Genomic DNA, 15,153 nt, shown 5'->3' with positions numbered 1-15,153 from the left:
CTCGCAACGTGCCTCGCTCTGTGTGCCTCCGTGTAATAGCAAAGATATTAAAATGCCCATTAATTTTCCTCGCTGTCATTAAACCTATTCTCAAAACAATTGAGTAGCTGGTTTTTGCGAGATATAGTTTACAGGTAAAGAATACGTGAGAAAAATATTTATAAGTCATTTATTCGGGGAAATCCCGCTTACCTATATCTTCATGCCATCATGTGTCTGTGTATACTAGAGACAAGCAGATTGTAGATTGTATACTATGCGTGCTAAGTTGTACACTTAATATGAATCGTACAAACAAGGCAAGCCCGTACTGGGTTATCTATTTTAAGTACAGTCGCTAAGAAAGTAAAAGTGGTAAACCATTTTTTTGGCTGACTGTACTTACAAGAAATGGAAAAAGGAGATATAAAAATCAAAAAATATATAATGTGTAATGCATGTGCATTGATTGGTATGTATGAGATTACTTTTTGGAGATTTTCATGCGCTGTTTTCGAATAGAGAAAGTTGAAAAAGGCCCACATAACATAACATTTCGTTTAATGATAATGACAATATGAATCACAACCACAATTTTCTATAAATTACTATAAAGTTGACAGTCCTAATGAACTCGTCTTTGAAGTATGACGCATATAATATGGCGCGAGATATTGACCGCTCGGATGCTACTGCTCTAATATATTATAATTTTACAATCGAGTTATGAAAGTGTAGATAGTGACGATAAGTCACTCGTTCGTTTCATAATACAATTTTTTTAGAGTACCTATTAGTTATACCTACAATAATAAGTACGTACTTTATTCAAATAATTCATTACAACTGTGTGTAAGTTCAGATAGTATCAGAGATAATACAAGTATTTCAATCGTAATGATGAGATGCATAGAATTTGTTGCAAGCTCAGATTATTTTTTATTATATTTGTACAATAAGGTAAAATGAATCGTTGGCAGTCCACTGTGTGTTTCTCCAGAAACTTCCTTCCTCTTTTTTTATTATAAATGGGCTCACTCTTGGCCACAGACTAGCCAAAGGCAAAGACGTGGCCTACGATGGATGGATGGATGGATGTCCTCTCTCTCCTCTTGGCTATAAAACTATGGGCTTATTCAGATTTCTTCAAACTCTTTTATATTCTCGTTCGTACCTAATTACCTATCGTACAACGCGTTCTACATCTTTTTTTTTATTAGCAAAATTGTGGGAAATATAATCATATGATATGGCAAGATCTCTCGTATCCGTAGGTAGATACCTACATACTTCGCTCAGATACAGTGAGACTAGATAAAGGAAGACCTTCCTTCTGTAAAGGTGGTGTTCCACTTGTCCAGTCATAAATCACATTGAAATATGCAACATTTTGCTTTATAAGAGAGTGAGGACAGGCTTTATTCCTAGACCTTGCCTAATAGATAGACCCAACATTGACTGTTATCGTTGGTGCGTTTTCACATTATCCGATCCAATTCACAATATCTCATACATTTAAGCTGCCATCTTTGATTTTTGCCTTTGAAATCCTTCCGACATCCAATATCAGATCGAATAATGTGAAAACGCATTAAGTGGGTGCGCCACACTAATTAGAAACGTGTTTCATAGCTCTCACAGTAATAAATTCTCTTTTTGTTTCAGATACCCGCGTCAGTGATCAGTAGCGTGGGCACAGTGAGCCTGTCCCAGGCCTCCTGCCCCACCGCCCTCACCATGGCCAACCCCACCAACCCCGGCACCGCCAGCAGCGGCCAGGCGCAGCCGGCGCAGGCCTCGCGCCTCCCCAAGAAACGCAAGTTCGACCCCTCCGAACTCGAAGAGATGGAGCGGACTTGCTCGAACAACGTCAACAACGTCGTCGTCTCCGCTCCTCAGGAATACCATCCCCAGATATACCCTCCGCCTATGCAGCCTTCCCCGATCCAGCCGTCGCCGCCGCAAGACATGAAGTTCTCTATGTATCCGAACATTGACTTGTCCGAATGGAGGGACCATAGAGTCTTAGCCAAGCAGCATAGACTGTACATCCCTGGGGTCATAAGACAGGCGGAAGGCTGCAAGGTGGTCGTGGAACTAGACGGTCAGGAGCAGAGTCCGATAGTGTACAACGACATATTCGGGGCCAACAAGTACGACGTGATTAGCGACGCGAGCCCGTTGCTGAACCACCTGCTGATAGGGTCGCCATGCGTGGTGCGGACCACGGACCCGAGCCGGGAGAGTGTGCAAAACGTTTTTGTGGAAGGACTTGTTGTGGAAGTGCTTAGCTCGCCGATTAGGATAAGGGTTAAGGTAAAGTTTAAGTTTTATTTTAAAAGATTTTTTATCTGAAGACGCTCAAACAGAACCTTGGCAGTAAATCTTGCGCGATGCTTATTTTTTACGTGTACCATAGTGGCAGAGAACTTTGAATGTCAACTTTCAAAATCGTTTACATGACGTAATGCCGGAAAATATCGTATTATGAGTAAACGATTTTGAAAGTTGCCTACCTAAAGGCCACTTGCACCAACCATAACTGGGCAGGGTTAGTGGGCTGTCAACTGTCAAATTCCATATAAAATGGTGGGTTAACCCTCGGGTTAACCCTCTATTTTCGTTGGTGCAAGTGGCCCTAAGAGTTAGAGCCTAACCTAGCCTTAGAGTGCTTTGAAAACTATTTATATCTCAAACGTTTCCGATATCCCACTATGAAAGACGCCAAAGACGCACTAGTAGAAAGTGGCCAATTGGTTGATAGATACCGAGATCTGAACCACATCAGACCAATTTTGTGGGATCGCCTCGAAACCTACTATTATCGAGTCCTGTAATAACTTTCCCTGATTAACGTATATTTCCAGCAGGTAGACGGCATCTGCAAGGAAGCTGTGGAGGTGAAGCGAGCGGACATCAGACTGCTGCAACCCCCCTGGGCCGACGAGCTCGAAGACGCAGGCTCTCACGCGGCCACCATGCATTCGCAGCGAGTGTTGGTACCCATGCAGGTAAGACCTGCACCATATTTCCAGCTTGTGACCTAGTTTACTGTTCACACTAGTGTGAGCAGGACAGAGACAGCGCTCTTTTTCATGGATGTGAAGAGTGCGGACGTCAGACTGCTGCAACCCCCCTGGGCCGACGAGCTGGAAGACGCTGGCTCTCACGCGGCCACCATGCATTCACAGCGAGTGCTGCTGCCCATGCAGGTAACACCTGTCCCATATTATATTGCCTAGCTTGTGGCCTACTGCGTTTATTGTTCACACTTTGTGAGTATAGGGACATTTTAACAAAACTACTATTTATTTATTTTATTTATTTGAAAACATATTTCAATGACATTACAGATAAATCCAATGCGTCATGAAATTAAATAATAAAAAAAAACATTACAAAGAATAAAAGTATTATAACTAAACAATTGATTTGGGCGATGACGAAACAGCGTGGCTCCGTTGCGTCGTTTGCCCCGGTGTAGGATTCGGCAAGTTGCCCCGGAACCGCCGAAAAAGCACACCTTTCGGCCAGAAGTCTGCGCTCGCGATGGTGTCCTGCAGCGGCCGCGGCACGCGCACCACGAACGAACTGAAGTGCACGTAATGACGCGACTGTAGCTGGTGTACCCTCAGCGTGTAGCCACTTAGCCAGTCTTCCGGCGAACGTACTCCACCACATCGTCAGCCACGGCGGAGTAATGAAGACGGGACACGTACTATAAATGTTACTTGACCCAAAGTGAGATGTTGTTATTTAATACTATTAACTATGTATTAGTATAGTTAATACCACATCATATCAGTCAGAACAGAAAACACAAAAAATATTATTATACATGTATTATTCTTATCCACGGTAATCCAAACACGCTTGCATGTGTTGCGTCACTTGCGTCCGTATAGATACGCATATTGCGCTTGTGTGCACACCGCGCGGCGAACATTTGTTAGAAGAGTTATTACTTACTCAGCAATTCCCGTCAACTTTGTACATAAATTAAGGGAAAAGTTAAATTTGTTTTTATTAATTCCTATTTTGTTACCAAGATTTTGTTGATGAATTGAGATTTTATTAAGTTTTATGTCGTCATTAAGGTTCTCTAGTATCTATATTTTCTTAATTATAACAATTATCCTGTATATATCTTACGAAAGTCGAATTATATTACTAAATGTTGGTAACAAAATAGGATCAATTAAAATTTGCTGACGTGGCATTGTACAAAGTTGACGGGAATTGCTGTTCTTATTACTGGTTTATACTGTGATGTGACTCTAGTCTTGGCATCGTACTGTCTATTTTGACGACCGGTCTGGCTCAGTCGGTAGTGACCCTGCCTGCTAAGCGGTCCTGGGTTAGAATCCCGGTAAGGGCATTTATTTGTGTGATGAGCACAGATATTTGTTCCTGAGTCATGGATGTTTTCTATGTATATAAGTATGTATTTATCTATTTGTATGTATATCGTCGCTTTTAGCAACATAGTACAAGCTTTGCTTAGTTTGGGGCTAAGTTGATCTGTGTAAGTGTCCCCAATATGTATTTATTTATTTATTGTATAAGATCTGTAAGTTCCTCTTTTTGACACATGACAGCACCCATAAAACGTAAATCTGCGCGACCTAATGAAGTTTTAAATAAAATCCTGTAATAATATTTAAAAATTTCAAGTACTTAAAAACAACGTTTCGCTTACTTTAAACATAACATAATCTAACACATGTTACATTTTTGCTGATCTTCGTTAGTGAGTATTTTACGATATTAATTTATCACGCAGTATTTACTAATTATGTTATCATTCATTTTTATTTTTAAACTAGTGCTGTGGCAGAGTCTGTCATTTCGATTCAAATGACATTTCAGTAAGTTGCTAGAAATCGTATATTTTATAATATAGCATAGGTACTTTTAAAACCAAGTAAAAATTACAATATAATTAAATAAGACGAAGAACAGGTTTATTAATAACAATAACGAACAAACCATGAACGTACAATGACAGTTTGGTTTTAGCGTCTCCTTGTACATAAGGCCTAATCGATTCAACCAATTCATAAACAATCGCTATATTTGACAAACGATACGTCTTAGCCACATCCCAACATACTTCAAAACCAATGTGTCAAAAAGAGGAACTTACAGCTCAGGCACAGTACACGGTAATGAATTAATGATGTAGAAACTTTTTAACATCGGGTGTTCCTAACCCTTGACTCATGGCTAACACCGAATGTACATACCTAGTTAACGTAGTTTTCTATAATTTAATTTTTAATTATTAAAGAACTCCAGTCTCTGTATAGTATCGATTGTGTACTAGTACAATGATGTAACTCCGTGACATCGGGCGTTCCTATCCGTGACTCATTGCTAACCGCTGTCTACCGGATTTTATTGCCTTAACATTTGTTTTCTACAATTTATGAGTATTAAAACGAGCTTTATTTTTGTTTAGAGAATTTATACTAGCCCAAAGGTTTTCTTTTCTCTCTGTTTGCCGCCAAGGTATCGGAGTGGTATCATGTACCGTAATTTGGGGTGAGCAGGGTTCGCGGGGGGAGATGGGTTACGAATGGAGCGAGAAGGAACGAAGGGCCCCCCCTTACATTAGGTACGTTACTAAAACTGAGCAATGTTACTCGTATACTTTCGTATCCTCTGCTAAAAATGTACTCTACATTTTACAACCACTAGTTAAATGTAATAAAAAAACAAAAGAGCGGCGCGCTGGTCAAAACAAGTGACGACATGCCTGAATCACAGCCATGATAAGCTAAAACCATGATTTCTATACTATAAAGCACATAATATTATATCATGCGAGCGGTTTTTATGTGGAGAAACTTTCCGGTGGTAGATTGTATGCAAATTGTTGTTTTGCAAGTATGTATCTCGCTAATACTTATAATGGATTAATAGAAAAAGGAAATACTATATTAAGATACTACTAGTAGGTATCAATCTAATATTGGTAAGGTATATCTTGAAATCTTTATTATGACGTACAATTTATAGTGGATTGACCAAGTGTGACAATGACAAGGGAAAAATATTTGACATTCCTAATGTCAAAGACATATGTAACTCCGTATAGACGGATAAAGTCTAAGAAAAAACGTACCTCAAAGCCATAGAGAAAAAGGTACGGTGTCCTAGATGGCGTTACACCTTTGGGGAACGTTCGGTTAGATGGCTCTAATATTAATATTTGACATTTTAAGACATATCAAGCTAATAATATGGGCCAAATTGTCAAAACTGAGGTTCAAAAGTTTTAAGCTTGTGTCGAGAGATGGCAGTCTTTGCACTGTGATTACATTTTACTTTGACAATAACTCTCTATAATACCACAGAATATATAAAAGTACAAGTACAGAAGGCTCACTCTCAACAACCTGTCAACGGACTGCATGCGACATTGAGTTCTATTGCGCAGCGTGAAGGTTATCAAACTTTATGGGCCGCGAACTCGCGGCCGTCGAAATGTACGGAAGAAACGCGGAGTGAGCCGCCCCTGATAATACTCGATTCTCTTTGCTAATGTGAATGATGGCACCTTTACATTTATTATGTAACCATATCTCTAGAAAAGATTGATCTAGATCGAAAACGATGAAATGGATTATTCCAAAATAGACCATGTTACGGTGAATGCCCCCTACTTAAAAATAACAAGCACTGTTTGTCAGAGTAACTATGCACTTACGCCTATTCCTCTACAACGCCGACTATCGGCCTTTAGACTTCAATTCGGCCGGCGAGGGTTACACGTGGATCCAAAGACCTTGGAGAGAGAAGTGACGTTTAACGGTTAACTAACGCGATACACCGATGTTTTTGCACAGTCCAAGCTAAGACTTTATAGGTCTACTTAGTGTCTGGTATATTTCTGCATTTTTAAATAGAACGGATATTTTTGTTGGTAATGGTAACCCGCATTTGACGGCTGTCTGAACGCGAGGAGGAATTAAAGAACTTCTCTGTGAGAAAATGTACTTTTCGTACGTTGTTTAGCAGTACCAAGTATCTATTTTATATTTTCGGGATCTAAATTATATATTTAAATAATTGAAAAGCGGAAAAAAATTGTCGATGAATAATCTTCTACTGCTGTCTTATATTTACGTATGATGACATGTTATTTTCTCGGCTTATGGTTATCTGACTTTCCCTGGATAAAGGTACCTTTCGATTTGCACTTACAGCTGTAGTGCATATTAGTTTTACATCGTATTTTGTTGGACACGTTCGTATTTATGTTGTGCGAGTTCAGTCAATGTTAGTACTTCTTGTACTAAGACTGACTGAAATTGCATGATTTTTCTGGGTTTCCGTAAAAAATAAGAAAGGAAAAAAACGCACTACATCAGAATTCTGTACATCGCTTAGCACCGTGTTACCATTATTAAATAACAACGAATCGTCGACAGCTTTTAGGTAGCTATGGAACGTCACTTAAGACTCTTAAGATTAGATAGATTTCTTATATTCATGCCATTTTTTTCTTTCCAGATGAGCGAAAACTTCTACACATCGTCGCCGCTCGGCGCCGGGCCCGTAGTCACAGTAGGGGCCCTCTCTAACGGCTCAATGGATGAGCTTCGCAAGAGGCCCTTCGATGACTACTGTGAGAGCGACGACGAACTACGTAGGGAAGATATTATGTTCCCCGACCAGGCGCATATGGGTGAGTTACACTAGCTTCTATAGTTAGTGACGTAGTGACTACTATACAACGTAGACAAGAGGAAGGGCCTGACTACTGCGAGACGAGGGACTACGCAAAGACATGTTTCTAGAACAGGCGTGTATGGGTGAGTTACTCGTACCCTTGTGAGCGAGCCATGTGACAATAGCGAAACGGTAATTTATTTATAATCAACCTCACTACAGATGCGCGAAAAGGTTTTCCTTCGTATTTTTCCAGAAACGTTCGTATTTGTCATGCTAGTTCAGCGTCAGTATACGTCTTGTACTGACTGAAATAGCATGATATTTTTGTTGCAAATGTACGTTTCTCTTAAATAGTTCGATGGAAAACCTTTTCGTGGTTCAACTATAGAATCCTTTCATCTGTACAAGCTACAACTTTGCCCCCTTGTTTCTAAATCAAAACTAGCTGGGTTTCTAGAAAAACGTGTAGCATGTATGAAATATACACGTTTTGTATATTCCAACTGATAAATAATTGATAATGTCTATTATGTTAAGTAGAGTTTGTTTATCTTTTTATGCTTTGATTTGCATATCGGACTGGCCTAGAAAAATGTTATTTAATTTTATCAGTAATATCAGTCTTTCGTTCATGATCGCAAATCGCATCTTATTCCAAGTATTAAATATGTTTTCACCACACCAATTGGTAAAGGCTATTTTTGCTATTCGAAAACAGTTATCAAAATTGCATTTTATCCATAAGAGAGCAAAGTAATTTCATACAAATTTTAACATTTCATACAAATGATGTTTTATAGTCAGTATTTTCTTCGTGTTAGTGTTGTGAAAAATTTTGTATTTCACACGGTGGCAAAGTTTGTTTAACCTTCGTTGCCTTGAAACCTTCGCAACGCTCACGATTTCACGTTTGAACCACTCGCTACGCTCGCGGTTCAATATTGGAATCTTTCGCTTGCTCAGGTATCAATATTGGCACGTGCGGTTAAACAACAACTTTGCCCCCTTGTAAAATAAATAACTAATATTGCATAGTTTACAAAACTTTACTTACATTTAGGGCCCATTTAGACGGTACGAGAACTCGCATACGAGTTTTATTACATTGCGGTATTTGATGGCTGTGCAAAATTGTATGTAACCTCAAAAGCCCGCAGTGTACCTAAAATCGCATGCGTCGTCTAAATCAGGCCTTATTACAAACGAAACGAACAAAAACGTACAATCATTGATTGCAGATAGATAACTTTACTCCGTGAAAGAGTGTCGACAAAATCAGCAACGTACCTTGCTATTTTTTTATTACCTAACATTTCAAAACTCTGAAGAGTAAAGAATGGTTGTTTTTTCACCGAACTAGTAATTTAGTTAACCTCGTAAGGCCCAATGTACATTACAATGTACACATTGTTGCAATCTAATTTGAATCTTTCATGAACCAAATAAAGTAGAATTTCCAATGATACATTGATTTTTGAAACAAACGAAATTCGTACCAATTTACTTATAGAACAAGGTTCAAATTCAAAATGGGAAAACAAACTATGGTGGGCCTTACGAGGTTAATGTTACAATAAAACAGTATCTGATGTAGACACCGACCCTGTAACAAATACTAGAATACGCTGTATTTAAATAACAAAAAGCAAAGGTCACGCTCCAGGGGTTTCATGCGATTATTCAAGATGAGCTGATATGTTCGACAGAGCGGTATACGCTTGGCTACGCTTTTTATGTGGTTGTATAACACCACACTGTTACAATGTAAGAGTGAGACAGAACTATGAAATTACAAACATACTACCTATAAAGTCACGCCTGTATCCCGAAAAGGGGCAGGCAGATAACATGAAACTGCTCAGATATCAGTGCCACTCTAAGGCCCACTTGCACCAACCATTAAACTCAGGGTTAGTGGGCTGTCATCTGTCAAATTCCATATAAAATGGTGGGTTAACCCTCGGGTTAACCCTCCATTTTCGTTGGTGCAAGTGGCCCTAAACAATAGGGAATATTATAATGTTCTGCCGCCAAAGTGCAGCACTTTGATAAACACACAAAGAACCATAGAGTAATTTATACATACATACATACATACATACATACAATCACGCCTGTATCCCATAAAGGGGTAGGCAGAGCACATGAAACTACTAAAGCTTCAGTGCCACTCTTGGCAAGTAAGGGGTTGAAAGAAAATGAATGAATTTATACATACTATGCCTAAAACTGTTTTTGACAACTTTTCTCTATGACATTGATGCATGAAGGCGGTTAGATTAGCGCCATCTCAGCAAAGTTTTGCGTAATATCCCACTATCGCTCAGATCTACAATGAGGAGGCACACTCAAAGGTTGCGCCATCGCGCCACCTTATTAGTCCATTGCACAGATAAAGAATTTCACACGTAAGAGCGACAAGATGATATTTTTTTCTCTCTCACACATATGAATGACAGTGACATGCCTAAGCACTTGCACAGGCGGATAAAATGTCAGTGTGCCTCCTGATTGAACCCATATCTCTCAGTCAACTAAGGTAGAAAGGGTATGGTTAAATTCTTAACCTGGCACCACATGGGCAGTACGAAGGTAATATATCATTAAGAACTTTTTAATGATTCACAGTTATTTTTATTAGACACATATATTGACCGGGATATAGACGGTGATTACCTTTTTGATTTATGTCGATCTTCCGATATTTCGACCAAATATATAAAAATCAAAAAGGTAATCACGGTCTATATCCCGGCCAATATATAAAATAAGTCTAATAATATATCATCGCGATATCCTGCTGGCGAACCGGAAATGATTCGCATAAAACTTAGGTCTGTGATACAGCTGTGGGCATAACTGACGTCACTGTTCACTAACTTTGGACAAACTAATTGTTTTGCGGTCCGAGTTAGACTAAAGTTAGTCCGCTTGCGGATTATATGCCAGCTTAGCTAATAACTAGCTTAGCTTCTGTTTAATATTGTTATGGAGGGTTTACTGCACGTTTAGCTTAAACGTTTTAATTAATTTAATTTATTGTATCGAGTAACAAAGGACCCATTTGGTATACATTAAAATCACATACACATTAAAAAGTAACAATCACAGAGACAAATATATCTATAAGAATGGGGGTGTTTTTTTATGATTGAGTTGCTGTAGTTTTTTTTTTAATGTGTTAGTATTTTTTAAATATTTATAGTTTAAGTCAGTTTTACTTTATTATTTATTATGTTTTAGTGTACTTATCATTGTCTGAATAAATTTGTATACCTGACTCACTAAAAAAAATGTATATTAAACTTACTCTATAAGAATTAAAATTACAAAAAAATGACAAAAACACAAAATAAATATTTCATTAATTAGATGGGTACATACATTGATAACTTACACTTACTTTTGTGGGAGTGGTTTCACTGTAAGCGATATAATGTGATTTGGATTGAAGCTCTTTAACATTTCAACAGTTTCTATAAATCCCTTATTTGCCTATTAATTTAATTTGAAGGGAGTCTATATTAGTACAGATGTCGTGCACGATTTTTTTCCATCGATCTTTTTCGGAAACGTTTGTATTTGTCGTGCTAGTCGGTCAACGTTAGACGGACCAACAGTGACTGAAATAGCATGACACGTTCGTAATTTCCCGTGAAAAGAGGAAGGAAAAACATTTCTCACTGCATCTGTATGTTTAGGTACTTTAGTATTAGGGCAAGTGCTCTTTATAATATTTTCTGAACACGCATTTTTTTTTTACAGACTGCAGTAACAGCAAACGCAGCAGCCTGCAGAGTCGAGGCAGCACCTCGAGTCTGCTCGAACGCAGCATCACACCACGATCTCAACCCCCCACTCCCAGGTAACTAACCCTGAACCACTGTCGTACGAATGTGGTACGCCCTGACCATATGATGTCCACATCCGTGATAAAAGGCCGACTTATAAATTACATAAATACGAGCGGTCGGGCCTAGCGCGTAGTGACCATGCCTGCTACGCCGCGGTCCCGGGCTCGAATCCCGGTAAGGGCATTTATTTGTTTTGTGTAAGGAGCACAGATATTTGTTCGTGATTCATGGATGTTTTGTATGTATATAAGTATTTGTATATTATACGAGTATAATATATCGTTGTCTGAGTACCTGCAACACAAGCCATCTTGAGCTTACCGTGGGACTTGGTCAATCTGTGTAAGAATGTGCTATAATATTTATTTATATTATTATTCTCTTTATTAATTTTAACTCTTAGGCTAGGCTATTTTATAATAGATTATAAAAGTAAAATACAAAACCACTTATATACAAAACAATACAAAATATATAAACACATTATAAAAAACCTAACCTAGGGTGCCGCCAGCAGCGGGGCAGGGCCCAAGCTGCCGGTGGTTAGGGCTGCAGAGAGAGGAACCGTCGGACTATCCGCGCCGTGTCCAAGATCATTATTTTATTTATTATTATTTATTTATAAAGAACATTTAATTCTGAATTATTCTTGGAAGACAATCTTTCGATTGCAAAACACTACTAGATGGGCTAGTCTTATGTGCTTATTTCTAATCAGTTCATGGGGCTTGACGACGCTAATGTATAATCACAATTTGCAAAACACATCTTTAGCGTTAGGCGGAAAAGACACTGTACTTTTCAAGGATTTGAAAAAATAAACTCCTTTTTATTCTTCCAGATCTCAAGCGGCAACCCCGCACAAATACAAGAAAGGCGATGTCGTGTCGACCCCAACCGGCATCAGAAAGAAGTTCAATGGAAAACAGTGGCGACGGCTTTGCTCCAAAGATGGTTGTTCCAAGGAAAGCCAACGCCGAGGCTTTTGCTCGAGGCATCTGTCTTTGCGAGGCGTGGCAAGGTCATCAAATACGCCTCTGGCACAAGGATCAGCGCAGCAAAGGTTAGTGTGAAGGGGGATTTAAAGATATGTTTAGGGGAAAGACATGGCGAAGGCCTTATTCCAAAGATGGTTGTTCCAAGGAATGCCAACGCCGAGGCTTTTGCTCGAGGCATCTGTCTTTGCGAGGCGTGGCAAATTCTAATGTGCCTTGGGCACAGGGCTCAGCACATCAGAGGTTGCATCCACTGTGGTTGAGTGCCACTTTAAGAAAAAAAAATATCGAACAAAATTATCGAATGATTTACGTTAACTTGGGCCTACTGACTTTTACGACCTGTTTCACAATCTCCAGTTAAAGTTATCAGATAAAAAGATAACACTTTCTCTTTCTTTCACCTGCAAGAAGAAAGAGAGCGTGATATTACTATAGCTGGCTTTAACTGGAGTTTGTAAAACAGTCCCTTACTCATTTAATTTTTTTTTTAATGAACTTTACGAAATTCCCTAACTTGGACATTCTCACTTCAATGTTAATGCGTCCCCCATGCCAAGGTTTGTAAAATTACCATAAATTACAGAATCTAGCTCTAAATATATCGCTCTTGTTACAGAAGCAGCAGTAAATCCCTCTCATCCAGTGGCACTGGTGTAGAAGGCGACGAGACGTCTCGCGAGTCCGACACCACTCCGCCAAGCTATCGACACGTCGCTGGGCGATTTGACCCGGACGAAACCGAGGCTGCCAACATGCTGGGTATTTTCTTTACTATAAATGTGCTTACTCATTGGCCACAGACTAGCCGCGGCGTGGACGATGGCCTACGAGCGAGCTCAGAAGGTGCATGTACAGTATATCTCTTATCTAGTTGCACGAGTTGCGCGAGACATCTCGCGACTCCGCCAAGCTACCGTCACGGCGCTGAACGATTTGACCCGGATGAAGCCGAGGCTGCCAACATGCTGGGTATATTTATTTTTTCTTTACTATGAATTTGGCAACAGAGAACGGACGAAACGGAAGCGGATAAAATGCTGGGTACATTTTTTTGTTGTATTTATTTTGTTCCATAATATTTGCTTACTCGAACCTCAACCATTTTATGCGTTTTTGCACAAAGCGTACCAAAATGGCACGTTTCTGTTTCGCCTTTCACAGACTATTTTGTCATGAGCGTAACTACGATCATTAGTTTCTGTAAAGGTTGTCTACTTGTCACGTTGTGGGCATAGTTTGGGATATTGCTAGTGGAATTTGACTCGTATCACGCAGAATCAATGTTAACCCTTGCTCTTGTTACAGTGTCGTTAGGCAGCTCCCGGTCCGGCAGTCCGGGCGCGTCTCCGTCCGGCTCTCCTGCCGGCACGGCGCTGCGCAGCAACGTGTTCGTGCCGATATCCTCACCGCAGCCGCCTAGAGCGCTGCCGCACCAGACTCCCATGTACCCGCACCTCATCAGGTAAACCTTACTGCCGAGACATAAGAACAACAACAACATACAATCACGCCTGTATCCCATAAAGGGGTAGGCAGAGCACATGAAACTACTAAAGCTTCAGGGCCACTCAGACATAAGAACAGTTGAGTGTTACTTTACTAGGCAGCTCCCGGTCCGGCGGCCCGGGTGTATCTCCATCCGGTTCTCCTGCCGGCACGGCACTCCGTAGCAACGTGTTCGTGCCTATATTTATAACACTAGCACTGTCCCCCCATAGCGAATCGTTGACTGCCTCTCTGCACCTTAGATGCCGCAACTACTAATTGAAACCAAAATGCGACAAGATGCTTCAATGATAGTGCTCCCATACTGGGCTGTTATAAATGTTATATAGCACGGTATGACAGGGATAGAGCGGCATCGCGCTCAGCGTCGTAAATATGCGCCCGGCGTTTATAAATGGGCCTCATAACTAAAAGTTACAAGCGAAAGTATCTTTTCAACTTGTTACAATATTGAGGTACAGCGACTACCACTTTGTTATTTGTAACGTATAGCTTCGAGACGGGCCTCAGGGGTAACCCAGACTTTTAGTTTTTTTTTTGTATGAATATGTAGACGTTTGACCACGATCACACCTGATGGTAAGTGATGATGCGGTCTACGGTGGAGCACGCTACCTATGAGATACCTATTTACTCTTGCTTTAAAGAGACCTGGATTGTACTCATGTGGAAACACAGACTCAGGCAGGGCATTCCACTCCTTGGCGGTTCGCAAAATAAATGTATTTACATTTTTTGGAATACTAACCGTGAAGCGATGCCGCATTCGTACACAATTTAAAAATCTAGCAAGAACTAAGTCATATTAAGCTACACGACTATTTTTAAAACGTTGTTCTTTAAATCCTTACAGGCCCGAACTGGTCCGGCCGGGCAGAGTGAGTCCGCCCGTCAACAGCGTGGCCACCAGCGTCATACGAGTATCGCCGGCCCCTACTTACCATTACCAGGTATCTACTCACACCAAAGCGAGGTATAACCAGTGGCCTATTTCATAATAATGACTATTGTCGTTCATTGCTTGTTCTACGAAGAAATATTAACGCTGAGTAATAATGTTACTCAACTAAGCCAATGTCGATGTCACTGTGGTCATCAGGTCTGCGAGAAGAGCCAAATTTCGTATCGTTCTGCCC

The 15,153-nt window shown here is 40.1% G+C and overlaps 1 protein-coding gene across 9 annotated transcripts in view; it reads left to right on the top strand.

The window, feature by feature from the left end:
* The window catches only part of LOC125238674, a 59,040-nt gene that overhangs the window by 25,481 nt on the left and 18,406 nt on the right, over positions 1 to 15,153 (top strand). For 5 of the 9 annotated variants that reach the window (XM_048146398.1, XM_048146252.1, XM_048146103.1 and 2 more), the window contains 8 exons: positions 1,645 to 2,295; positions 2,847 to 2,990; positions 7,498 to 7,672; positions 11,425 to 11,524; positions 12,355 to 12,576; positions 13,128 to 13,270; positions 13,817 to 13,973; positions 14,871 to 14,967. In XM_048146398.1, the coding sequence (XP_048002355.1) occupies positions 1,645 to 2,295; positions 2,847 to 2,990; positions 7,498 to 7,672; positions 11,425 to 11,524; positions 12,355 to 12,576; positions 13,128 to 13,270; positions 13,817 to 13,973; positions 14,871 to 14,967 (1,689 nt within the window). Of the gene's footprint in view, positions 1 to 1,644; positions 2,296 to 2,846; positions 2,991 to 5,181; positions 5,597 to 6,838; positions 6,968 to 7,271; positions 7,423 to 7,497; positions 7,673 to 11,424; positions 11,525 to 12,354; positions 12,577 to 13,127; positions 13,271 to 13,816; positions 13,974 to 14,870; positions 14,968 to 15,153 lie in introns of those variants that run through there. The other 4 variants (XM_048146323.1, XM_048146505.1, XM_048146649.1 and 1 more) reach the window with 4 other exon arrangements.

The sequence above is a fragment of the Leguminivora glycinivorella genome, chromosome 1, assembly GCF_023078275.1.
Source record: "Leguminivora glycinivorella isolate SPB_JAAS2020 chromosome 1, LegGlyc_1.1, whole genome shotgun sequence".
NCBI lineage: Eukaryota > Metazoa > Arthropoda > Insecta > Lepidoptera > Tortricidae > Leguminivora > Leguminivora glycinivorella.
This window is presented reverse-complemented; position numbering and strand designations above follow the sequence as displayed.